Raw genomic sequence first — 27,012 nt, 5'->3', positions numbered from 1 at the left:
TCAGAGAAAGCCTCAGACATTTGCCCTCTTCTCTTCTCTTTCCTTCTTCTTCTCTATGTCCACTTTTGTGCTTATAGGTGGTTGTGCAACTTATTTTTAATAAACTAATCTAACAAATCAGTGATTATAGTTGTTTGCAGTTATTTGCGTGCCATAGTCTAATGACATTTTATTGATTTTGCTGTATAAGTTAACACATCCTGTACAGAAAACACACTTCTGCACATTTTAATGTGTAGCTGCTGCTTATTTGCTGGATTTAACATATTGGGGAAGAAAACAAAAACAAATGTGGGCTGTGCAAAAGTTATGACATGTTAAACTAGATAGAAATTGTGCCCTGAAATGTACAGAGTAATGCCATGTTTTTTTTTTCCTTTAGAGGATGTGTTAACTTATTTTCCCTTAGGAAATCAACAAAATATCACATTTTGCACGCTGCTGTAAATCCTCAACCACCCGAAGTTAACCTACAGTAACCAGTAACAAAATAAATAAAATAATAACTGTAACCCTGATTATTTTAAACTAGTTTTAAAGTTTGGTGCAACTGCATAAACAGAAACTTTCATTTACTATAATTCTGATAAACTTTTGTTAATTTATGTATTTAATTTCTAGTCAAAATAATAATACTAATAGTAAGAAGAATCATAATCTTTATTTAAAGAGCACTTTTTATGCCTTTAGCAGCTCAAAGTACTATACAGACAGGTGATGAAGCTTAACAGTAATACAAGAAATTACGGGTACTAATTTAAAATCATATAAGAAGATGACAGATCAAATTAAGAAGGAAACTACCAAGAGACATAGTTTTCATTAAATGCTAAGTAAAGAGATATACGTTTTCAAATGTTTCTAAAAATGTGCACTGAGCTTGAGTGTCTACTGAAAGGTGGAATTGAATTCCACTGTTTAGAAGCATAATAACAGAAAGGATCTCTCCATGGTTCTGTATTTTATGGAAGGGTATTTGCAGAAGGCCAGTATCTGCAGATCTAAGATCGCATGTTGGAGCATTGACAGACACTCTGTGATGTGAGAAGGTGCTTTAAGGTCATTTAGAGTCTTAAAAACTAGTAGCAGAACTTTAAAATCTATTCTGAATGATACAGGTAGCCAGTGCAGTTCTTCCAACACAAGGGTGATATGAGCTCCTTTTTTTGTTGGGATCAGTGCTGCTGAATTTTGTCATAGTTATAGAGGATGTTTTCGTTTTCTCAGGAAGCTCAGTAAAAAGAACATTACAGAACTCTGCTGGTAACAAATGCAGCCTGTCTACAGAATCTTAATCAGAATGAATGGAAATCTTTGGGTGTCGTCAGCATAGCTGTGAAAATTATGTTTCCTAATATCATCACCTAGAGGTAAAAAGACCATAAAACTGAACCTTGTGGGACCCCACAAGAAGTGTTACATTTTTGTGATGAATCGATTCCCATTGAAACCATAAACTGTGGATACATAAAAGTACACTTATTCTCTTTAAAAAATCTCAAATCAGAAATGTTTTGTTATTTAGTGACTTTATATTGAGTAAAGCAACGTTTAATTTTCTGCTCACTACATTGTTTTTTGGGGGGACTGTTTTTGTAGGGGTACATGAATTATTTAAGTTTTGAAGATGTATTTTCTTTAATTTAATAATTGCACAGGGTTTGATGATTTTAATGATGTTATTGGAACGAATTCTCCCTTCATCCCTAGCAGAAGCTTGAGTATTAGGACTGATAGAAATTGAAGAGGCATTGTGTGTATCATAAAAAGCACTTACCTGTCTGCTGTGGATACTTCCCTGCAGTGGAAGGCTGGATGTTCCCAGAAAGCACTCCTTTTCATTTAAATTCTGTCATTTCTAACTTTTTTCCTGTTTTGTTTTTACGTAAAAAATGACAAATTGCAGAAATCTAAAGGGTGTTTCTTTTCTTCATAAAACAGGACTAAATAAACAAAAATCATGCTTTATCAAATTAATGTCATATTAAAATATAATCAGATTCTATTGACGGACACAAATGTTCTGTAAAATCCACGCTTTTCGACTTTTCTCTCCTAGTTTCAATGAGCTACAGGTGAGAAATAATTCATATAGACTTGCACCTAGCTTGTGCTATTGCTGGCAATAACTGTGAATTCTAGGGATTAAACATGGACTTATATTAGCCATCACTATGCTGTTACTAAGTCCAAAATCAGTTCTATGATTCACTTTCTTCCAGTAGGTATAATGTAGGACTTTCACTGAAATCCCAGACCTTTCACTAAATTTAGAAAATAACTGCTACCTCACATCCCTAATGGTGTTTTAGCAATATTTGCTCCACTGGTTACTTCCTCCAGAGCTATTTAATTACCAATGTAGTCAGTGTATAAGAAAGTGTGCAGTGATTAGCATGATACAGGATCTGACACTATCGCTTTCCATTTTTTCCAAATGTGTTAAATTTATTAAATAAACAGTAATTGTACATTAAAATGTGCAGAAGTGTGTTTTCTGTAGAGGATGTCTTTTTTTTCACTTAGGAAATCAAGGAAATGCGTGATTTGTACATCTTCCCCAGGCTTTGGAAGTCTTCATGTAGCTTCCTAGGCTTATTTATTCAGCGCAGACCATTGATTCCTGACCACAGGTCACAGTCGCTTTGTTCTCTAATGACCACAGGTCAGAGGTTTTACCTTCGTCTGGATGCTGAGTGTGTTTTTGTTCTTTAGCTTAAGAAAATGAATATTTTCAGTTAATTAGCCAATTAGAGCCTGTTGGAATTTAATGTGGGACATTAGCCTGGACAGTATGTTCCACTGTGTCTCGCAACCAAAATTAGAAACATTCCACAGAATAACAGTGTAAGAATAGTACTGTTGCACGACTGGCCTCTATGATCAATGCACGAAACATGCTTGGCCTGATTTTTATGACATTAAGATCAAAATGTCATCTCCTCTTTCCACAGTGCAAACCCTGTTTTAAAGTTCAGTTTTGAGTAAGTGCAGCTCCTTGTGTGAGTCATCTGCTCTGACTCTAGATCATTATGACCGAAGCCAAAGGGTTGCTAATTGGTTGTGCTGTGTCACATCAGTGAGGCCAGTGAGCCACTTCAGTTTGTATGTGAAGAAAAGCGGCTCCTTAAAAAATTCTCACCTGGAGTTTGTAATTATGCTTCTCGTTAAATGAAAGGCTGTGTGGCACATGTTGGAGCAGCGCTAGTTTGAGGCCTGTTTCCAAGACAACAGTGCAGGACGTCCATGCATGATGCTAGTGCTCATTGAAGAAGGAGAGAAAAATGTCCATGCTGTTCAAACACAAATATGGTACAATGGTGTTTATTAAAGTTGTTTTTGTGAGTTGCTCCTGGTCTTGTTTGAATGCTGAAAGCACTTTTTTGGGAACTGTTGCATGTATTTGTCACAGGACATGATATTTACAATGATGCAGCTGTGCCTTATTATGCTATTTGCCTGTGATCGCTTCATCAAAATTGTCATTGCAAATGATATGGTAATAGTTTTGGGCAATATAAGTAAAATTTACTGTCACAGTATTCATTTGCTGAGTTTAACATATTGGAAAACAATAAAATATACAATATAAATTGTGCAATATCTTTTGCACAGACCGTACAGTCCCCCCCAAATATATTAAATTTAGCAGATAGACAGTCACTATAAATCTGCAACTATCAAATACTTTCATTTTCAAATACTCTTTTGGATATTATCTTGAATATTTGAATATCCTGTTACAATGAGAACCGACATGTTTCAATTTAATAACATAATGAACAAAAACTGTCAGTCTAATTGTTGGTTTAAATGTATATTTTTTTGCACTATTGCATACAAAGTATTTATTTATTTAACTTTTTAATAAAACATTTTAAATGCTACAAGGAAATAAAGAAAAATCACTGTTAAATAATTATTTCACAGCAAGTTGCATTAAAATGCTGATCCTGCCCAATCTGGCAACCCAGCCAATAAATGCAACTAAGACCCTGCTAGCTAGTTAGCTTGCAGCCTAGAGAAGTAAGAAACCTATCCAGACTCTACCTGGAGTTAAAACAGAACCATGCATACAACAATTTGCAAAGCCTAATCCAAATCAAAATATAGACTTATCAGTGTTGTGTTCGTATCTGGGAATCATCCGAAGACTTTAATCTGTAAGACTGCAGTCATTTTTCCTTCTGGCTGACACACAGAGGTTGAGCTCTTCAGTCTGAGTGCCTTTCCAGTGTTGATAAAATTATATAGTAAGTGGTTACATTTCTTACATTTTTTAAATTTTCCTATGTTGTTTTAATTATTTATTTTATTTTATTGCATCTTTTAAAGTATTTCTGCTGAACTATTGCTATTGAATTAACACAGCCAGGACTCAGCCTCCTAATTAAAGAATCATTTATTGATTAGTCTTGGCTGCTGGACCCATTAATGGGGCCAGCACTGCCAATTCCTTCTTCTTTCATATTAGTCTGTAGAAGTGCTGCTATCTCTTCTGTGTCTTATCCATATTCATTTCACACTGATTTCTCACTTTTTCTGTAACTTTTCCAGCAGTGCTCAGGCCGGCCTCTCAACAGCAGATGTTCTCAGCACTTTTTAGGGCGCCGCCTTAATTTTGTTCATAAGGCAGTCATAAGGCTAGACTGCGTCTATGTAAACAGTTTATTTTTTAATCCTTAACTTTGTATAATTCGTTATCAGTATGTCTGGCTGGTGTGGTTTATTTATAACAACACTAATCTCTTTCTAGCTGCTGTGGCGCCCATTATATGTAGAATAAGTTGGGGTGTGATATACCTTGAGGCATTGCTATAAACGATTCTAATCAATTATAATAATATTCAGTAAAGTATACATCTCATTATTTGGCTAAAATTAAATTTTCGAGCAATTTTCAAACAAATATCCTAAGGGGAAACAACTTTATGTATTGTACTGTGTTAATAGTTTCTGAAAACACGTTTGTGTATTAAAGTGTTAGAAAACATGCAAAACTTCAGTTTGAAAAGATGCGTTAGCTAACTTTCATTTTCATGTCTCAGAGGAGGCATCATTTCATGGGGGAGACATAGCTTGTGAGTGGGATTTGGCAATGACTCAACTAGGGGGAAACGAAAATGGGGTGCCAAAAAGATTATAATATTTAAAAAAAAAAAAAAAATTATCCATAATATTATAAGTTAGTAACAAAATGATCAAAAGTGGTCCCAGAAAATTAAATTAAACAATGATGAAATTTGAGATTTCATGATTAATTGAATAATTTGCTTCTAAATCTTTATTTGAATTGTCATGAGGTCAGTGAGACCCTAACAATCAGCATATTGCTACTGCTGGGACAAAAATTGTGTATATATATTTTTTTACATAATCGAAATCAGCAGCTGCCCTTTACATTGTGTAAAGACATCTTTTAACATTTATTTCTGTTTTGAGTTAAGAATGTTTTTCCTTTGTCCTGAGAAGTTACCATGTTGGAGGTACAATGTTTTGTTCTAGCAGTAACAATATTGCTTATTAAGCCTTGGCAGTATTTATCTAGTAATGCACAGGTGTCTCCTTGTTACTGCAGGAGTTATGAACTCAAGAGTGCAGAGTGCATGAGTAAGCAGTAGCAGCACTTCAGTATGTACACCAGGACTGCACAATAGATTCTTCTTTATTTTTTTTTATTTATTTTTTTTTATTTATCCTCTGCAGCATGATACTGCAAAACAATGTGAAGTATATGCAAATCAGTGCTGTAACAAATCACAGACATTTCTGTTGTCACTTCTTATGAATCACAGTCATTTATGCAGCCTGACAAATGTTTTCCTAAAATCATGCATGCCTGTCTCTTTAATCATACTGGAGACAAATAAGAGCTGTTCAGCAATGTGTTTTGTCATATCGCAATCACAGTATGTTGCTGTATAATCACAGCTTGCTGTTTTTGTCCTGATCACGCAGTCTTGTTGCTTCCCCAGCCAGTCCATATGAAAGCCCAGAGCATGCAGCTGTCACTCACTCTTCTATTACACTGACCTGACTTTTGGCCTCTTCTCTGCTTCACAGTGGCCTTGCAGCTGCCTGAGGGGCTGCAGATGTTTGCCTGTGTGATCGCTGACATCATAGAGAAGTAAGTACACTCTCACTCTCAGACTCATGCACACCTAGAGTGCTAGAAGCAGTGCAAAATGTGCCTTGATGCTGCTGTGATGTGCACTTGTAATGCATCTGAAGTGAACATTTGGTTTACTGCAGTTGTAGATAATCATGCAAACTGTGCAGTGACATCGTGAAGCCATCATCAAGACTGAGACAATAAAGAACATAAAGGAAATGAAGCAGCTTCTTTAGCTCAAACCTAGAAGATTCCTTGGCTTGATTAATATAAAGATGATTTACCCAATTCATTTGTTCGTTGGCCTACAGTCGTATTTTCATTTCTTAAACATGTAAATCTGCACTGAACATCTTGTAAAGCCAGTTTAATTTCAATTTCAGAGGTACTTCTTTGTGTTCTTCAGACTTTTCTGCTGCGGAGCTTTTTTTGTCTGTTAGCACAAGAGTTACGGACACCACCTGGTAACATGAGCAGAAGGTTTGACAAATATAGCAGCAGTAACTAATGAAGATGTGAGTTATCTGAATTTTGCAAACATCAGTTCTACTCTGACTCAAAGATTTGAAACCATAACACATAACAAGTCAGTACCAGACTCATTAGGCAAGCGACTTAAGGTAGTTTTATTCTTTTGGTAAATGTTCTTTCAGCATTTTTTTGAGGCAGTTGTATCCATCTAACTGCTATGACTCCTACCATTCACTCTTAAAAATAAACCATCACAAGGGCTACATTCACACTGCAGGTAAAACTGGCCCAAATCCCAGAGGTTCCAGTTTCAGCTCGCTGTAAAAGGGCACGGTCACTTCTTTGTGTCTTGTCCTCGGATTCTTTAAACTTTGCTTTCAGACTTTTAGCCGTTGTTTGACACAGCTGCCTTGTTCTCCCACGTCTGCGTTCGGCCATTTCTTTCGAAATCTCTTTGAACACGTAGGGGTTTGGATAAGTGTCTTCTAATTTTATTTGTACAGAAACATCAGCCTAAATGTTTATGTGGCCACAGCAGCACGAAATTATGACGAATGTCAAGTTGGATTGATGTAAAAGTTGCACAAATTCCGATCTGGCTGTTTAGACTGAGTTGTATTGCCTCATATACGAATATGTATCGGATTTCAATACCACGTATGAAAGCATCTCAAATCGGAATTGAAAATGTCAGATTCAGTGTGTTTTTTGCTGTTCACACTGCCACACAGACAACACATCTGTGTCACATATGAAGAAAAACATCGGATTTGGGCCACTTTCACCTGCTGTGTGAACATAGCCACAGTGTTCTTTGAGCGATGCAGTAGAACCACTTTTGGTTCCCTACACAAAATATTAAATATTAAAAAGAGATTTCTGAGTGTGAAGAATCTGTTTAACGGTTTAAAGAACATTCACAGAAAACAAAGGTTCTACACCAATGTATAGGTTCTTCCTAGAACCTTTGCATTATGTGGATGTGGGTTTAAACCTTTAAAAGATTCTTTACACTCAATTTACAAAAATGGTTTTCATTTACAAAATTGAAAGGTTATTTAAGGAACAAAAAGCGGTTCTTCTGTGCACCAACAACCTTTTCTGGCACCTTTATTTTTAGGAGTGTTGATGTAAGAGGCAGTAAAAATTTTCTGCAAAGCCTCAGTAAATCCAATATCTCTGCCATTTTTTTTCTATTTTCTTTGTCTTCCTTTGACGGGTTTTGTGGTTTTCCATGTAGATGCCCCATAAACTCCAGGTTTATGCTCGTACCTTAGAACCATACTTGCTTTTTCAGGTAAAATGCATCCTGTTTACACCTGACACCTGGCGCAAAATACTTAGTACACCTCTCTCTCCTGTATCTCTCGTATCCCTCTGGGGTGGCTTGTGGCATGACATGAGGCATTGCAGACTGGACATGGACAGTGGTGTGTATCCTGTGCAGCTGTAGTGTTATGCACTGTGAGAGGAGGTCATTAAATGTGTGAGCGTTATCATAATTCCCTGCTGCAACTCGTATCTGGGGCTCAGCAGAAAATTACACACGATTGCCAGCACCAGGCTGCTATCACCACCTCACTTGTTAACTGAGGGACGAGGGCAAAACCATTATTCTTCTTAATTACATCTTGTTACAGCCAGCGTTGAACGTATTGCATGCAAACACTGTCACACTTGCGCTCTTGCACACAAGCACATGTCCACACACACCCAAACAGTAAAGTCTGGCGCACAGCTATAGTGTCTGTCTCTACAGCGATATTAAAGTGTACAGAAGCCTGAGCTAGGACTGCTCTTTAATAATAAACGAATTTGCCTCTAATTTAAACAGAGATGTTTACATGTGCAGTGTGTTTTCAGTGTATACCGTGTTCCCTAGCAGTGCTTGCGTGTGTCTGTGTGCACAGGGTTGAAGGGCCAGCGTTGCCCCTTCTTTTTCATTCACGCTTTCTTCCATTCCTCTCTCCCGGGTTATACAGTCCCTCATTCCTTAAAGGCTATCCTCTCAATGCTCAGCATAAGCAGATTCCTCTCTGCACGTCTGCTCAATGCTAATTAGACAGCGGTCCTGTTACAGAGAGGTGTGTGTGGATAGGAGAAGTGGCATGACTGCGTGTCGCTGCTGGCCCTGCTTTGCCCCAGGCCTGCTCTCAAATGCAGGCAAATCATCTGCATTATGAAAGCGTTATGGTGCCAAAATGGCATATTAAGTTATCAAATGTCTCAGCCAGTTAGGCTCTTTAGCAGGACTGTCCCTGACTAAGGAATTTCTTAGTCAGTCAGATGGGCCTGATTTACGACTAAAAGTCCACCTTCAAGGCGCACCAGCAAGTAAGGTGAAAAATATTAAATGTCAGCACTGGCCCATAATTCACAATTCTGTGCATCCCGTCACTGACCACTCACCAAGGAATTAGGAATTGTGGGCCAATACTAAATTTAGCTGTAAAGAAATTGTAAATGGCCATAAAAATTCATGTTCACTGCATCCCTAATAGTAGGCTATAGTGTATCTGGTGGTTGATCAAAGGGAGATCAGCATGGACATCTACAGTTTAGCATGACAACACCTCACTCACTTGTTTATGCCTTGTGTGGTGTTCGGGTCTGTAGGACCCATTTTCAATGTTTACTAAAAGAAAAATTGTAGTTTATTATATTCAGAGTTATTCTGCGGTCAGTAATACAGACTTTACATTCTGCCCTTTTGAAATCATTATAAATTTAGTAGTGGACCTGCCTCTGTCTTGTGCTTCTTCCCCTCGTTCTCTCTCCTCTGTAGCCTCAATAGAAAGTTACTGGCTGGTGTCAGAGGCTTGGTATCTCATTACCGATTGTCGGTCTTCATGGACTTTACACCTTACCTGCAGATGAGTGTGCAGTCGATTCTGATTCACACCTTTAGGCCTGGGTTGGATTCATCTCTCATACTCCTCCCCTCCCTTCATTCCTCCCCACGGCTTCTCGCTCCATCTCTTCGTTAATGCCACACCTCCCTCATTTTCTTAAATCTTTCCATCTCTTGCGACACGGTCATCTCCGGCTCGCACTCTCGATCTCGTCTGAGGCCATTTGTGTGCAGGAGCGTGTGTCTGGGATGACGTGGGTACTGATGGGCCCTCTCTCTCTCTTATCAGGCCAAAGTAGCGCTATCTGCCTCTCTCACATCTGACTCTGAAGGCACAGCGTGTCCACACTCCATCCCTACCTAACCCACTCCACTCCAAAGCTAATGAGAGCAATTACTGTCTGCTAATTACTTTCCTAAAACTCTTTTCCCCTCCTGACACCTACACAGCTCTCTATCTCTCCTCCTGCAGGACTTCCTACTTTCCCTCTCATCTCCACTTCTTCATTTCACTTCATTTCTCTGCCACAGCAAAAACCCTCAGTTTTGAATTAACACCTACACTGTTGAGTCCAGCTGGCCACAAATGAACATTGAGTTCAATCAACGCTTGGTATTTTTTGTTAGAGACACTTTGAAGGTCTTGAAGGGCTTGAATGATCTACTTCTGATGGCCTTCAGGCCTTCAAACATTATGCTCTTTTTAGAGCAGAATATCAGCTCTGAGTAAATGCTGGATTGTTTTGCTGGTGAAGAATGACTAAGCAGGCTAGAGCTGATTGAGAATGATTTGTTGTTTTTCTAATTGCTCATTGTGATACTACAGTTACAAATGAGTTCATTCTATGCCATATGCTTTCATAAATATGATCCACCCAGTTGGGTTATTCTCACAAACATGACAAATACTGGGACTAAATGACTAAAACTCAATGGTTTCTTTTCTTGCGTATACAAACAGTGATGCCTGGTGGAAAAAAATAAACCTGAATGATTTTAAATTGATTTTTAGTAACATTTCCTAGTTTAAGTGAACAATTTTTCATTGCTGCAACACAGTAGGGCTAAATCTGAGATGAATCTGTCTTATTTTGTGTGTTTTTTTTTGTTTGTTTGTTTGTTTTTTTTCTCCCCTGCAATGTTTCATAATTTGTGTACTTGTCAGACTAAGTGTCAGTTGAAGCAAAGTTTTTAAAAACATTTATGTCACATAACATTTTCGTTCACATTCTTACAGTTTACAAGGAAAACGTTCAAATGAAGAGATTCGACAGTTAAAAGTAATAAAAACGCACATGGGCACATTGTGGTAGTGAGAATTATTAAAAAAATGCCAGAAAGCTTCAAAATAGAAAAATGCACTTTACAAACTATTTGCTGTACCATACAGAGCTCCAATTGATCTACTAAATTATATGAATATTTTATGTGATACGTTTATTTCATTCGAGACTTATCCAGGGCAGCTTAATCATGTTAAGAGGCAGCTGAATGTAGCGAAAGGAATTTTGCCCAATGACTGTTATTGACACAGCATTGTGTGCTTACTTGGGTGAAGAATCAAACCCGGACTGAAGTGGTGTTCCCCACTGCGCTATACCAACACCATTACCACAAATTCTTCACCCTCTGGAAAACTAGTTCCATCTCAGAACAAATGCTGCAAGGCTCCTGATGAGTACCAAGAAAAGAGTGCTTGTCCTCCTACCCTGTTACCAGTTATGAATCTAAGGTGTTATTATTAATGTTTAAAACTCTGAACAGCATGGCTCTGAGCTCTGACCTCCTCTGCTTCCATTCTTCCTCTCGAGCACTACAGTCTTCTTACTAATTGATTTTAGCCACTGCATGCACTCAAATGAGGTTTTGACCGGACCTTTTTCATTGATCCAGAACTCTTTAACGGTCTTCTATTTTTCATAAACTCATCCCATCCCATAGATATTTCAAAATGTAAAACGTTATTCTCTTAGTCATTAAAGTCTATTTAAAGATGTGCATCAGTCATCAGTTCCCTCTTGGTTTGCTGTATCCTGCTGTCAGTAGCTCTTTTAGTTTTTTGTCTTGTTTTGCTGATTTGAGTTGTTTTGCATGTTATTTTTCTTTTTGAATGTATTGTGCTGTTTTGTAGTCATTGTTGATGCTTGGCTTAGGGTCTTATTTTTTTAATTGGTTAAATTAATGTTTTACTTTTAGTTGATCTTATCATGCAGCACTTTGACTGACATTTGTTTTTCTTTTTAATGTGCTGTATAAATAAAGGTGATAAATGAATTACACAGAAACACAGCTTCGTTTACAAATACGTTTGACAAACAAATTCATGAATGTGTTTTTTAATAAATGCATGTTTTTAAGGTTTACTGATGCAGCAGCTTCTATTATAAAAGTGTTTTGAGTCAAAAGGATTTTAGTCCTTTGCTAAATACAAAGACGTTATCTGTGTCAAAATTGTGAGGTGATCGATGGTCTGTAGATGGAGATGTGGCAGAAAGAGATTATTTGGAAAATGCTGGCGTAGTTATTTGAAGTAGTCAATCGATGGGGTCACTGCAGTGTAAACTCTCATAACAGTCAGGTCATGCAGGGTTAGCCTGGGTCACACTGTGGCATGGATAAAACCAACTATTACATGAGTCTAAATCTAGAAGTTGGCACAGCACTGCAGCATCGGATATATACATGCAGAGATTGTACTGGAAGTGTGTGTGTGTGTGTGTGTGTGTGTGTGTGTGTGTGTGTGTGTGTGTGTGTGTGTGTGTGTGTGTTCTTGGAGTACTATACTTGTGAGAACCCCATGTCCTCACTATGAAAGGACTATATAAAACTTTTGCTCAATTGAGGACATTTTTGCTGGTCCTCACTTGAGCATGTGTTGTTTTCACCACAATTACTTTTTTTATTTGAAAACTAAAAGAGCAGAAAAATTGCCTTTTGGATACTGAGGTTAAGGTTAGGTTTAGGTTTAGGTGTAGTATTATTTAGCTACAGTAACACAAAAATCAGTAGAAGCCTATGGACGTCCTTATATGTATAGCAAGACAAACGTGTGTGTGCGTGAGGGGGTAATCAAGGTCTCCTCACAGCTGTGGGATGTGTTGATCAGTGACTGGCAGTAGACATGGCTCTGGACTGTATTTGGAATGGGGAGCTGCAAAGCTGGGTAGAATCTAAGCTGATTTAAATAGATCAGGGGTTTAAACTGTAATGAGCACAAGCTGCTCTGAATTACAGCTTTGCTGAAGTTGACAAACATACACGCACAAGCACACTCCTATGAGAACACATACATTTTAATAGTTTGAGTTTGAGACCATGAAAAGACAATACAGCAAAGATTATGATTCACCTATATGGGAGGTCTGATCCATTTCTGCATCTCTGCCCCCAAAGGGCCCATATCATGGAAAACGAAATGTTCCTGATGTAGTATGTAAACATTCTTAAAGTTTTAGTGGGTGCCGTTCACTCTCCAGTCCAAAAACAGCTACAAAATCACTCTGCTTTGAATTTGTTGTTCTTATCAAATCACAAAAACATGTTTACATGTCCATCTCTTCAGCCTACAGCAGTTCAGTGTCACCCCTACACTTTGGAGTTCCTCACCCCAGACGTTGTATGGACTAGGGCTTTCTCCAAACTGTCGCCACAAAATTGGAAGCATACACCGTGCCCTCCACAAATATTGGCACCCCTGGTAAACATGAGCAAAACAGCTCTTAAAAAAAATACCTTCATTCAAAACATTAACAAAAATCTAAACTTTATTTGAAGTGCAGTGATTAAAAAAAACTAAATCTGATCAGGAAATAAACATTTTTTCTCAAATCTGTGTGCCACAATTGTTGGCACCCCTTCATTCAGTACTTTGTACAGCCTCCCTTTGCAAAGATAACAGCTCTGAGTCTTCTCCTGTAATGCTTAATAAGACTGGAGAACACATAACAAAGGATCTGAGGCCATTTCTCCATACAGAACCTCTCCAGATCCTTCAGATTCTGAGGTCCACATTGTGGATTGTCCTCTTTAACTCATCCCACGGTTTTTCTATGGGGTTTAGGTCCGGGGACTGGACTGGCCATGACACAACCTTAATTCTGTGGTCAGTAAACCATTTTTGTGTTGATTTTGTCGTGCTGGAAGATCCAAGCTATGACTTAGTGTTAGCTTCCTGAAAGAGGCGGTCAGGTTTTGATTTCATTTTCATGTGTACCCGATTGAGTCTGTGATAACCTGTATCTGAATAAATTGTCCAGGGCCTTTGGAAGAAAAACAGCCACACAACATCACAGATCCACCGCCATACTTCACAGTAAGGATGAAGGATACTTTTCTGCATGGCTGTCTTTGTGTCCACGCCAAACTCAAAAGACATTCTGATTCATAAATATTTATTTCATGATTTTGAATCAAAGATAAAAATGATAAGAATATTACCCCCATGATTACCAGGTGTGCCATTGTTTGTGGAGGGCACTGTAGTTGTCTCAGATATCTTTGTGTGCTGTAGCATCATTATCAGTCACTGGAACTACACAGTCCAAACCCTGAAAAACGTAAAAAAAAAACATAAAATGTTGGCTCTGCAAAAGTTAAGTACATTTTGTTTATAATGTTTTAGTTTTTTCCAGTAAGTTAAACTCAAATAAATAGAAATTCTGCACGAAAATTTGCAGAAACTGCCATATTGAGCTTCCCTGTAGATGATAAGTTAAGTGATTGCCACTTAGAATGTCAGCAAAACATATTTTGACAGGAGGTGTTTTGCATGTGACTTCTGCATACAATCGTGTGTGCGTTTGTGTGTGTGTGTGTGTGTGTGTGTGTGTGTGTGTGTGTGTCTCATCGCTGTCAGAACAAAATCTCCTTTCCAAACAAGTCACTTTACAGGGGCTGGAAAAAACTCCTTAAAATTCAATGTAAGTAAATGTGACAAGATTTTAAGTCATTTAAGATAATAGACCCCCAAGGACAATCCATATATTAACCATTCCACCCTTTTCTGGACTCTCTTTTTTATTTTATTTATTTTTCTTTTTCATTATTTTACAATACAATATATTACATTAAAAATCCTTCAATCCTTTATTTACATATTAGTGACCCCTTAATTTGCATCAAACAGTGTATATGAGATTAAAAGTTACCATGTCAAAATTAGTTACAATTTTTTTTGTACATAAAACCACACAAATGTTAGAAGTAGACCTCAGGGATCGTCTCGATGACAGTCTAAACACTTTATGCACTGAATGTGATTTATTATTTATTTGCACGATTTGTTTGGACATCAATAATTTTATTTTTCCACATACATAACTAATGATGTCTGGCACACCAAACTATATTCTTCAGAAGTCTGTGCAGAAGACATTAACTCACTCAACCAGTCATTGTTGTCTCTTGACGATGGTACATCAGCATCCAAGATGACAGATCAAGTATGGTGCAAATACCTTTTGAAGAACACTGAAATTCCAAAAAGGTGCATAGTTTCATTGGGAAAATAATAGTTTCCAAATATGATGCATTTTTTGTGTTGCTTATTTGTGTCACATATGGGCCTTAATGCAGGCTGTGTGATTGACATTATTTTTGGATGTGTTTTTCCTGTGAGCTAAGAAGTACCTTAGTAACTCCAGCACATCTCCTGTGTCAAACCCTTCCCTCCATCAAGTGTAGACTCTAGCTGGTGGGGAAATAGCTGATGTGACTGCAATTCCCTAAAGGTTACATTTAATTCAATAGCTATTAGTGTCTGAAGTGATACTTGCTCCACCAAATAACAGTGATTGCAGTGCTGCGATGCTTTTTAGAAAAACAAACCTCTCCACTGCTGAGATCATGTGTGCTCCCTACACTATCATTTGTCAGAAGTATCAGTGATTTTGAATGAATGCTCTTAGACTCTACATATTTTTTATGGAGGCTGATACTGAGACTGTGGGCTGTTATGCATTGGCCATTTGGCTTGTTGTTTTGCCTGTTTTAGACACACATTCACTTCCAACCTAAAAGACTCACTCAAGCATGATAGAAACTCAACCCTGTGACCCAAACTAAAGGCATAATGTAGCACATTTCTTCAAAGATAGGGCAGTAATCACCTACCCAGGGGCAGGTGTTGCTCACAGATGAACCAGGCAACAGAATATTTTTTATGGGATATTTTTACCCTCACTGACTGAAATTCAGGGGCATTATATGCACAAATGGAGCCATTTTACCAAATACACAAAATAACATGTAATTTAAAGAGTATACATTAAATTAAATGATGTCAGCTATGCATGTATCCTAATGTATATAGCTTTTTTGTAGGTGACACTTTTTATTTTGAGTGGTTGATTAAACAAACACTCAACAGACTCTCAGTAACATGTCAAAAACATATGAGGGTTAGGATTAGGTTTTGGGTTGAGGTTAAGGTTAGTGTTAGGATTAGGGTCAGGGTTAGGTTTTGAGTAAGGTTGGTAATAGAGGTAACATATTAACAATACATCGACTTAATGTAAGTAATGCATCATCAGTACATCTACAGTATTTTTACTTCAGTGTATTCAGATGCTTCACTACTGCAACATCACTGATATGTTGTGGATGTGTTACTGATAATCTGTTAAGAGTTTATTAATCATCTACAAAAGACCACCTCAAATAAAGTGTCACCATTTTGTAACACTATTTTGGGATGCCCCTGTGTTAATGTTTTATGGGACAAAATGTTGAATGTGAGGGCATTTTTGTCCTTTGCCCCTGGTTATTTCTAAAGCTGAGCTGAACTTGTCAGTTTGATTATCCACAGTTGGAGCAGTCATTTCATTCCACTTTGCTTTCCTGAATGCTTTTGTCTGTTTGTCAGGTTTTTTTTTGTTTTTTTTTAATTGATTTATTTTTCTGGAAGACTGTTGTCCTTGTCCTCACATTCACACTGAACACTGAATTGGTTTCTCAGCTGAACATCTTTTAATAATGGTAAAGGGTATAACGTAACAGCTTGTCATATTTTAATATATCAATATATCATATTTTCCCATGTCATTATGGACCATTTATGTTGTCCATGCATCACAGAATTTTCACGCAGCGTTAAGAGTAGATGGTATTTGCAAATTATGTAAAAAAACAACAAAAATGTACACATACAATTTTGTCCCATTAATGGTGATATACATTCTTCCTTATTGCTGCTAGAAGAATCTTAGAGATACATCAGAGTTGCAAATAAAAATAGAATGAGTGAAGATGGGTGAGAAAGTTGATAAGAGGTGTTGAAATAGCCATTTGCTGTAATTCTCCGGCATTCTGGATTCCGCAATGGCTGGTCGCTCCTAAGAGAAGTGAAGGAGCGTGTCCAAGCATTTGTCTTGATTATTTCAAATCCATCACTAAGTGCAGTTCTGAGTGCTGTTGCAGTGCAGTTTTGAGGTACAGTGACACTGACTGTGACAACCCACGTCTGCCTTTCTTTATTGTACTAGCAGCATTCAGTAGGGCCATGAAAACTATTCCTTATCCTCTGTAGTCAGACACATACCAATATTAGACTCCTCAGATGTTATATACAGATTAGACAAAATACAGATCTTAAAGAAAATAATGATATATCATAAAATAGTGTGAATATTCATTTGTGTACTGAGGGTGCAGTAGCAAAAATATGCGCAGTAACATCCAGCGTTACAATGAAAAGCGCCTGTAGCAAAATAATGAGTGATATTACATAATTTTCATTCATTTTGCTTCTGCAGGGTAATGAAATTGGACATATGTTCTTGATTAATACTTCTCAGCTTGATTGTTCATTTTAGATGATTAAAACATTCTGCATTTGATTAGTACAGGAAACTCTGGTATTGGTACTCTATATTAGAAGGTATTGTACTTGCGGTTGTATCACTTGTAAAAGAACAAAGACTTAGGAGTACTGAAAAGTAAGAGTGAAAACAGTGTTTTGCCTCCTTCATTAAGTTTCTAGATCACATTCTGTTCAGAGCAAGTTGCCATTGCCAAAGCAGAAAACTTTGTTTGTCCTTTGATACCTTCACTATAGTGCACTGAGAACATATAGTACCCTCTCCATTTTAAGAGATTTCGGATTTCTTGGGCTGAATTCCCTATTATTGAATAGTGTGCATAGTATTCATTTTTTCCTGAATATGTTCTGACTCTGCTTTTTTGTACTGACAGTTCTGTAACCATAGCCGTACATGAACAGAATGTTTCCCAAATCTCCTGTAGTGCACAGTTAGCTTCTGTACACATAAGACTGAAGAGCTGTTAGTGTTATTCAGATTGAAGGTTAACAGCAAAACCGCGGAATGTTTCCCAAATCTCCTATAGTGTAGCAAAACAGCAGGATGTTTCCCAGATCTCCTATAGTGCACACTTAACTTCTGAACACTTAAGCCCTGGCCATTTTAAGAGATTTCAGATTTCTTGGGCCGAATACCCCAATTTTTGTCCAGTATTCAGTTTTTTTCCAAATTTAGTTCTAAATATATTCTGACTGTTTTTAGACTTGTAATTCTGTAACAATAACCATAGCATGAACAGAATATTTCCCAGATCTCCTGTAGTGCACAATTAGCTTCTGAACACTTAAGACTGAAGAACTGTTAGCGTTATTCAGATTGAAGGTTAACAACCAGGGTTAAATATGTGGAGTCAGGCTCTATTTTGACTTGTTAATTTTAGCAGCAATTAAGACACCCTTGGTAAATCCAGCTTTGTGAGTTGGAGCTTTATCAGTCATTATCAGGAATAATAGCTTCAGGTCAGAGAATACGCACTGATCAAACTCTCAGAGGTGCCACATTTTGAGACAGAGCTTATCCTGTGCTAGTTTCAGTGTGATCGGATGGACGTTGTGAATGCACAGAAATGAAATCCTCTTCTGAAAATTGAGTATATCTGTCTGAGACTGAAGTGCTGGTCTGTTAGCAGTGCTTCATTTGGCTTCTTTGTGGTGTATCTGGGCTCTTGCATGATCCTAACGTGTCTTTCCTTGTCCACTCTATCGAATGCTGATGAAATTTGTGAAATAAAGCTGTAATTCCTGAAAAAAAATCTTATGAAACCTTCCAATTTTGCATTAAGTGTCCATGTGCTTGAGGACATACAGAGGATTGTTACGGAGTCTGAGTCTTGCAGAAGCTTTTGTCTGGTTCACTGCATTTCACTCAGACATCTCATGCTGTGCTGCCTTGACGTGCGTCTGTTCAAGGCAGCATGATACTAATGATGCTAGATCATATAGGCCAGAATTGATATTCAAAGTTCAACTGTAGTGAATACCTGTGTTCATTTCCCATCGCATAATGATACCTGTGAAAGTAAGAGGAGTTCTGGCAATTATGTCATAATTGCTTTTTACCAATCAATGGTCTTCACCATTTCTAGCTCAATAGATATATCCCTGTTTGGTATGCTTGGTACCCTGGAAAGAAGGGAGGCCAAATTCAGCATGGGTACTTACTTGGCAAAAAAGATGACAATAGGCCTGTGCCAGTAAAGCTGGGAGTGTACGACTTTTAAAATTCTGACAGATTTCAAAAACGAAGATCATCTTGTGTTTAACATCAGTTTTTACTTGTACTTGTACTTGTATTTTTTTCCATGAAGGCGCACAAACTTAAACGACAAGGCAAGAATGTGTGAATGAGTATAACACACTCAAAACCCCACATCTCCTCAGTGATGACGTGATACAAGTAAAGCTAAACTGGACCAGCCTTGTTTGTAGTTTTAAGCGTACAAGAAGGAAAAACACAAATTGGGGATGAATATGGCTTTAAGAAAGGCACATCACAGTGCCTTTCACAACACAAGGCACATCACAACACTGGAAATATTTTACTACCAACTGACAGCTGACTTCAAAATGCAAAGAGAGAAATTTTTTGCCCGTGTTCAACAAGCAGCTCTTCTGTCTTTGTGGTCAGCTGCACACATGGCGCGCATACGAAGTCAAACATTTTCGAAAATTTCAGAAGGCCTGCGATCATGCAGGAGCTTGATAGGAAGGCTAAAGATTGACTTGTTTTCCCCCCTCACACTACTAGATTATCCTCACTATTGATCACTTCCGATCTCTAAAAATGTCATAAAATAGCCCAGCTTTTATTTGGATAACTGTGTGGAAAATAACTACAACAAGGATGTTTAGGGCGTTTTCACACTTGTCCCGAATACTTAATTCCATACCCAGAACAGATTCTGGGTTTGTTTGGGAGAGGGGGTTCATTATTGCTAGTTTGCTTTCACACACAAAAATTCCATCCAAACCGTGCATTGATTGAGCAGTTCCATACGTGAATTTTCTGCGTGCAGGTTTGCAGAATGGTAGGCAGTAGCTTCATCTATTTGCTGCGTTTTATCTTCTTCCTTGGATACAAACACTCAGGCAACAAAAAACATTGCTTTTTGTCCACAGCAATCCTGTTCGGTTCTCTGGACCTTTGCTGTGTTCGAAAACAAGTTTACACTTGACCAAACGTACCAAACTCTCAAAACAAGTGGTCCTGGGTCTAGAAAAAAGCTCTAGTGTGAAAACACCCTAAATGAGTTTTGCTAAAAGAAGAGCAAATATAAACATACCTGGATGGTAAAAGAACAAATTGCAGAAAATATCTAAGCTGTTCAGAAATTTTGCAACAATTTCCCACAGATCTCCAAATCCTGTGCGTTTGCTGTGTTTATAATTGAAATATGTCCATGATTCTGTCCGTGTCCTCTTGTTAAACTCACAGGGCCCTATTATTTGTTAATGATGACAGAACCTTGGCATGCGTGATATTCCTCTGGGCTGAACTTCATGAACTTCAGACCATTAGTCCCTAGAGAATGAAGTGGCAACTCGCATCAGTGCCTATATCAATGCAGCATTGTTCTCCAGTTTGTGCATGGACATGGTATCCTTACACCTTCCTCCCCCGTAAAGATCCAAAGCGCTACACTGCTGCCGGCCCTGTCTGGCACCTCAGGTTCCATTTGTGGCAAGTTTCATTCATTCCCACAGGCTGCGGCCCACGGAAGCGGAAGGGTAAATGGCATCTCCGCTGTGGGGGGGGGCGCCTGGCAGGGGACCAAGCACCTCACCCTCCCTCCTTGCACCGCACAGCTGAGGTGTAGGTAGTGGAAGCCCGGGTGCAAGTGCGTCTGTCTTCTTCAGTTCTTACATAAGGAGCTCACACTGGGCAGAGGGAGAACCATGCGCACATCCACTAGGAGAGCCTGCCAAGTTCAACTTTCTCTCTCACTTACTCTCTATAGCTATCTCTCTCACTCTCTCTTTGTGACTAACAAGATCCCGTACCATTCGCTGTGATGAGTTACCTGCCTACACGGCCAATGTGTTGCTCTGTCTTGCTGGCATGAGTTCCAGAGTGCGAGAATGAGACTAATAGCCTGAGTCAGCTAGCGGTTCTTGGACTCCTGTTCATTCAAGGAGAAATTGCCCATAGCCCAAACGAGTAAGGAACTTCATACTGAGGTGCCCATGGTCAACTGCTAACTCCTGCTTCTTACTTCACGAATTCTCAGAACTCTCATGCCAGGATGACCATGAATAGCTGCAAAAGACGTCAGTTACTGTGGTAACGCAGCTCATAGCATTTATGTCTGTAATTAAACCGGTTGTAACCTCTTGAGCCTTGGTGGTAATGTTCATTTACCACACCAGAAAAGCTTGAGGAGAGTTAAATGGAACCCTGCCTTGCTCAGCACTAGTGAAAATTGCGAGAGGTTGTTACTGGATCAGCATTTCCTGCAAGTGCCTTTTTTGTTTTTATGCTTTTGATGTGACTTCAGGTCACACAGTCCAGAAACATAGGAGGGGCCTTCTATCTGGGGACCAGTAGAGTTATTTCTGTTGGCATCTGACATCAAGGACAGAAGGTACAAGCTCAAGTAGCCTTGATCTGAAACTAAGATAAAGAAGATTCCAGACTTAATAAGGTGAAATTGAGCTAACCAGAGGTGAGTTTACATTAAGAGTGATATTTTTGGATCTGCATACAAAATAGTCTGACCTGTGACTTTGGTCAGACTATAATGGGGCAGCTATGGCAGAAAAAACTACTGTTCTGTGCAAGTGTGAATTGCAGCTTCCAAGATGTGTTTACTGTCAAAATTTTGCTTCCCTTAGTTTAGAACTGGAGCTATGAGGCTAATGTTGCCAACAAACACTAAGTGAATAGTCTCCCAAACTGTTTTTACTGTTTTCCATGGCCAAAAACTTCCCTTAACCCACTAAAACTGCGTCTAGCCCTTAATTCATGTTGTGCAAACAAGTCAAAGTGGTTTAGAGCACTGTATGACTTACTATGATCTATATAACTTCTCTGTGTAGCTAAATTCCGGGTGAAGCCATTTAGGAACACTGGAATTCCTTCTTTCCTCAGCACAATTTGGTAACATTCCATGCATGATGACCGAAGCACTAAGGGAGTTTGCTCAAAAATCAATACAATGTCCAGTTATGAATTTAAGGACCACATTTTCTACAGAAATAAGCATCAACTATCTATGCTTGAACCTGAATATACACATGAAGAAATGTGTGACTCCACGGACTTAATATGAAGCTGAAGTTAGCTTACTAGTTGTGTTTTCTGCTTTTAACAACGCTTTCTCTGGATTCACTTCTTCATAAAAGTGGTAAATACTTGGTAAATCTGGTAGATCGTCAGGTGAAAAACTGCTGAGATATTTTTTTTGCGGTAACCTCAATGTCTCTCTTACTAGTTTGTGGTTCTTTGCCAAAGGCCACAGTTTGCATGTGTCTGCATTAGTAATTATTGAGTGGGAATGTACCTGATTATCCGAAAATGAAGTTTGGCATGTATTTGTGGAAAAAAATTTGTTGATTAATTACTTCCAGCATCTGTTAGCACCATTAGCCTAGCAGCTTGAGGTCTAAACTAAAGAAGCAGAACTTGGACATTTGGAGGAAGTAGAAAATCATGTAAATTTTGTTTATTTGCCAAAGTCTTCCTGTAATTTTGCGTTGAATTAGAGTTTTATTTACACTGGTTTGTTTACACTATTCCTTCAGTACATTCAGAGCAAAAGCCACTGGTTAATTTAATAAATTTTTTTCCTTTTTCTGAAGGTATGTCATCTTAGTGACCAAAGACTGTCAAACACTCAGTTTCACCATCACGTTAGATTTGTTGCTTGGTGGCTTTGAGTTCAGTGGCTATAGCTTTTCCAGTGACGTTAGCTGTACCTACAGTCGTCAATGCTTAAAGTCCCTAATGTTTAAAATGCTGTTATAAAACTGTCGTAAATCTGTGTCCTTTCACAGCAGGAAGCTTCACACAATTATGACACCGTGAACATGAAAACACGAGTTGACAGAAACCTCGGCTCCGCCCACACAGCCATGTTGAGTGTGCGCTCAGCGATGGCAATTAGTCGGCGGATCAGATGAGATATGAGAGCGTCTGTCCCTCGGGGGGCTGAAAGGTGTCTGCTCTTCCAAGCCAATTTGTAGTGCAGATAGGAGCACCAACACCTGCGGCCCTCATCCGGCCACAGCTCGCCTCCTGCTGGTCCCGGGTGATCCAAACCTACCGGCATTGTGTGGTCCATTAAATAAGGAAGGCAGAGCGTAATGCAGTATGAGGCCTTTGAGGCTAACGCAGTGTGTGCTATGAGGATGTCACAAGGCAGGTGTGGAATCAGTGCTTTATGTATTTGTGTGTGCTGGCTACAAGCAGGTGTAAAAAGTCAGAGGAATCGATGAAAGGAATGGGACTTTTCCAAGAGAAAGGAAAAAAATGAAGGCAGAAACCTAGAGAAGGCTCACACTCCAAAAAAATAAAATAAATAAAGTCGGATTCAATCCCTCTTGTCAGGATGCGGAGCTTCACAAAATCTGTTCACTTCCAAATGCATCATCAAGGCCGAGAATGCTGACACTACTTGGGGAAAATTTTTGTCAACTGTCTGTTCGACTCACTGTCTCCTTCTCTCCACTGACCGTTTGGCGCTCTGCTGAATGCAGCCCCTCTGTCGGTATATTTCCATTTAAATGGCCCAAAAAAATACTCACTTTTCCTGACTTTTTTGAAGCGAGATTTTGGTGTACTATGTATAAATATTGTGAAAGTTCTCCCTGAACGGCTCACCTCTTCTGGCAATGCCTAGGTTAAGACCTTTTTGCACTCATTCACATTTCTGTTAAGCCCTTTGCCCTGCCTCAGTGTTTTATTGTTCCTTTACTTAAAACTAAACTGCACTTATTTCACTGTCCTCAATATCTACACTTCTGTTTATTATTTAACTGGTTCTTGTCTCTTAGGTTGTAGATTCTTGCAGTATCTCCAGCAACTTTGGCTTCCACTGTTGGCACATTTTGTATGTCAATCTGGATAAAGCGTCTGCTACATAACTGCATGTAAATGTAAAGTGCTGTTCACTCCTCAGTCCATACAGTCCATATATAGAAACTAAGCCATAAAAATGGCCTGCTTTGAATTCATGATGATTATGATACCACAACTGTTATGTTTACATACGACTGTGTTCCGATCTCTTAGGTCTAGGGGATCTTAAAAGGGGTTGCACATAAAAAAAAAGGCCAAACACCAACCCAACCGCCAGACCAAACTCCTTGAACCCAGATATGATAGCAAAATTTCAACATTTTTCGTCAGTCGGACCTGAATTACCATTTTTTTTAAAGGAAACAAGCAAGATAGCAGAAAAGAGATAAAGTTGTTTACATTAGTCATCTAGAGCTCGGTCATCCAGGAGGACCTCAGAGTAGAGCCACTACTCCTCCGCATTGAGAGGAGCCAGTTGAGGTGGTTGGGCATCTGATCCGGATGCCCCCTGGACGCCTCCAGCTGGGGGTTTACCAGGCACGGCCTACTGGGACGAGACCCCAGGGTCATCCTAGGACCCACTGGAGGGATTATATCTCCCTATAAGTTGGACTGGGAGCGGCTTGAGGTCCCCCGGGATGAGCTGGAGTAAGTTGCTGGGGACAGGGTCATCTGGGATTCTCTGCTCTCCCAACTGCTATTGCGACTTTATCTGGACTAAGCGGTTAAAGATGATGAAAGTCATGTACTAGATGCAAGTAGTAAGATATATTAAAATACATGTCTTCAGGGGAGAGCTAATGCCCAAAGCCAGCTAGAAACAAAATCTAACTTGCCTAGGATGGACAAACTACTCTGCATCCCTGAACCAAACTAGGAGAAACCTGTATCGAGCAAAACAGGGCACTCAAGAGAACAAGAGTTATATTCATTACAAGAAACATCAAGGGCTGAATAAAACAAGTTAAATCAAGGTGCTGGGTTTGATCTGGTTGGTGGGAGAGCGGGTGGCATGGATGCAGCAACCAAAGCAGCCAACCACCGTCTCTTTTTCAGGCCCTTTTATAGCTGGAGTGCCCCCTGCTGCAGCCAGTCAGAAGTCTCCAAGTGCAGGTCGTAGTAAAAGGATAGGTGGAACATGAAGAAGAGAAAGACAAGGCAGCAAAAACACAGGTGTATGCACTCTAAGGTTATGTTCACACAGCAGGTAAAAGTGGCCCAAGTCTGATTTTCTCACCAAATCCAATTTTTTTGTTTGGCTGTTCACATTATCTTTTAAATGTGATGTGTATGCGACATTAGTCTGAACAGATCAGCTCCTAAACTGACCCGCATGCGCAAAAGAACGAAGCTTCACATTGCTTCACGTGGCTCATCCAGAGGTAAACAATCATGACTTCCAACGAATGGCAGTCACTCCCAGAGCTTTCAGTTTCATCTTCGTCAGCATCACAGGAGCGACCATGAAACTTCATTGACTGACAGCTGGGCTCATCACCCAGAATGTGTTCGAGCTTGTCGTAAAAAGGGCACGATATTCGGCCACGGTCACTTCTTTGGTTCGCATCCTCGGATTCTTTAAACTTTGCTTTCAAAGTTTTAACTGTTCTTTGACCCAGCAGCCTCGTTCTCCCACAGCCACGTTTGGCCATTTCTTTCGAAACCTCTTCAAACGTGGAGGGGTTCGGATAAGTGTCTTCTAATTTTTAGAAGAAACATCAGTCTAAATGTTTTTAAGGTCTCAGCAGCGTGAAATTATGACAAATGTCGAGTTGGATTGACATAAAAGCTGCATTAATTCCGATCTGGCTGTTCAGACATTCAGACAGTCGCATTGCCGCATATCGGATATGTATCGGATTTCAGTGCCACATACCAAAGCGCCTCAAATCGGAATTGAAAATGTCAGATTCACTGCGTTTTTTGCTGTTCACACTGCCACACAGATGACACATCTGTGTCACATATGAAGAAAAAAATAAAAATAACAGACTGCTCATTCACATCTGATAATGTAACTCCAGATAGTTGGTAGCAGAGTTATTGGAATGGTAGATGGTCGCACGTGCCTTTTCAGACGGTATGATTGCAGCCTTTCTAGTGGTCAAGACTTTTTTTTTCTGCTGTATCGAGGATTTTAGTCTGAACTTAACCGCTTGTACATTTTAGTTGGACTATTTTGTGAACAAGGCACAATACAAGGCAGCCAAACAGAAGAGAGTTCATTTACATATATCAGCATTAGAGGCAGAGTAAAGAAAACAGCCTGTTTAATTCCAAGAAGATAAAGAGAGGTTGGAAAATGGTCACACAAGAATAAATTACGACTATTTTGGTTAATAAAACCAGAGTGGAACTCTGGGCCCTTTAGCTGGAACCTCAGTGGGCCTGCACCATAGCCCTTACGGACTCTTCTGTGGTATCTGCTCTCTTGCTCTGTTCCGATGATGAATGTTTATGTGGTAATGGATTATGACTGTGGTAGGCAGTTGAAAGGAGCTGGCTAATTACGCACAAAGAGCGCCTCGCTGGCACGGCCCGCGCTGTTGTGTTTCAGAGTCAACACTGATTATTTATGAAACAATAAAATAAACATTGTGTGGCCTGAGTGCAGCGGGGTGGCTCAGAGATAAGCTGTGCCGAGCACTTGGCTCCTGAGGCACTGGCCCTGCTCAGTGTCTTTCGTCAAGGTTACAATCACACCGCTACACACACTCCTCCACCCACCCACAGCTCGACCATCGGACACGCAAACGCTTCTCTATCCCACTTTCTCTCAGCCTAATCATGTTTATTTTAATGGAAGTATGTACACTCAAGCCTAGATCCAGTCATCATTCAAGCTCTTGTACTTTCACTTTCTCAAATATAGATGCCTGTGCTTTTGCCTGCAGTGCCTGTAACGCATTTGCCAACTTAAGTTTAATTGGGTTGTGGTGCATTGCTACAAATGTCTCCGCAGTTACTGTCAAGGCAGTGAGCTAAAATGGTTTAGTGGTGCTTTGAAAGGAGCACAAATTTGTTTGTTATGGAAAGCAGCAGCATTCTTTATACCGTATTATATCGTACAGTTCCTTATGTCGAAGCAATCCTTTAAATCACATTATAGTCAGCGCAGCTTCTGTACCAGTACACAGTGCTACTGCAGAGATGTCTAAAATGCTAAGGGCTGCTGTAATAGGAGCCGTTTACAGCATGCCACATTGAAGTTGACTTATTTGCTGGAACCTAACTGAGATTTAAGT

At 39.2% G+C, this 27,012-nt stretch overlaps 1 protein-coding gene across 1 annotated transcript in view; it reads left to right on the top strand.

Annotated features, from left to right (window-relative positions):
- Positions 1–27,012, top strand: part of dph1 (diphthamide biosynthesis 1) — a 115,807-nt gene that overhangs the window by 8,531 nt on the left and 80,264 nt on the right. Inside the window, exon 3 of the mRNA XM_036562055.1 lies at positions 6,064–6,127. Coding sequence (XP_036417948.1) covers positions 6,064–6,127 — 64 coding nt within the window. The remainder of the gene's footprint in view (positions 1–6,063; positions 6,128–27,012) is intronic.

This window comes from Colossoma macropomum, unplaced genomic scaffold (assembly GCF_904425465.1).
Source record: "Colossoma macropomum unplaced genomic scaffold, Colossoma_macropomum, whole genome shotgun sequence".
NCBI lineage: Eukaryota > Metazoa > Chordata > Actinopteri > Characiformes > Serrasalmidae > Colossoma > Colossoma macropomum.
Note: the sequence above shows the minus strand (reverse complement) of the source record. Positions and strands in the feature narration are given on the sequence as shown.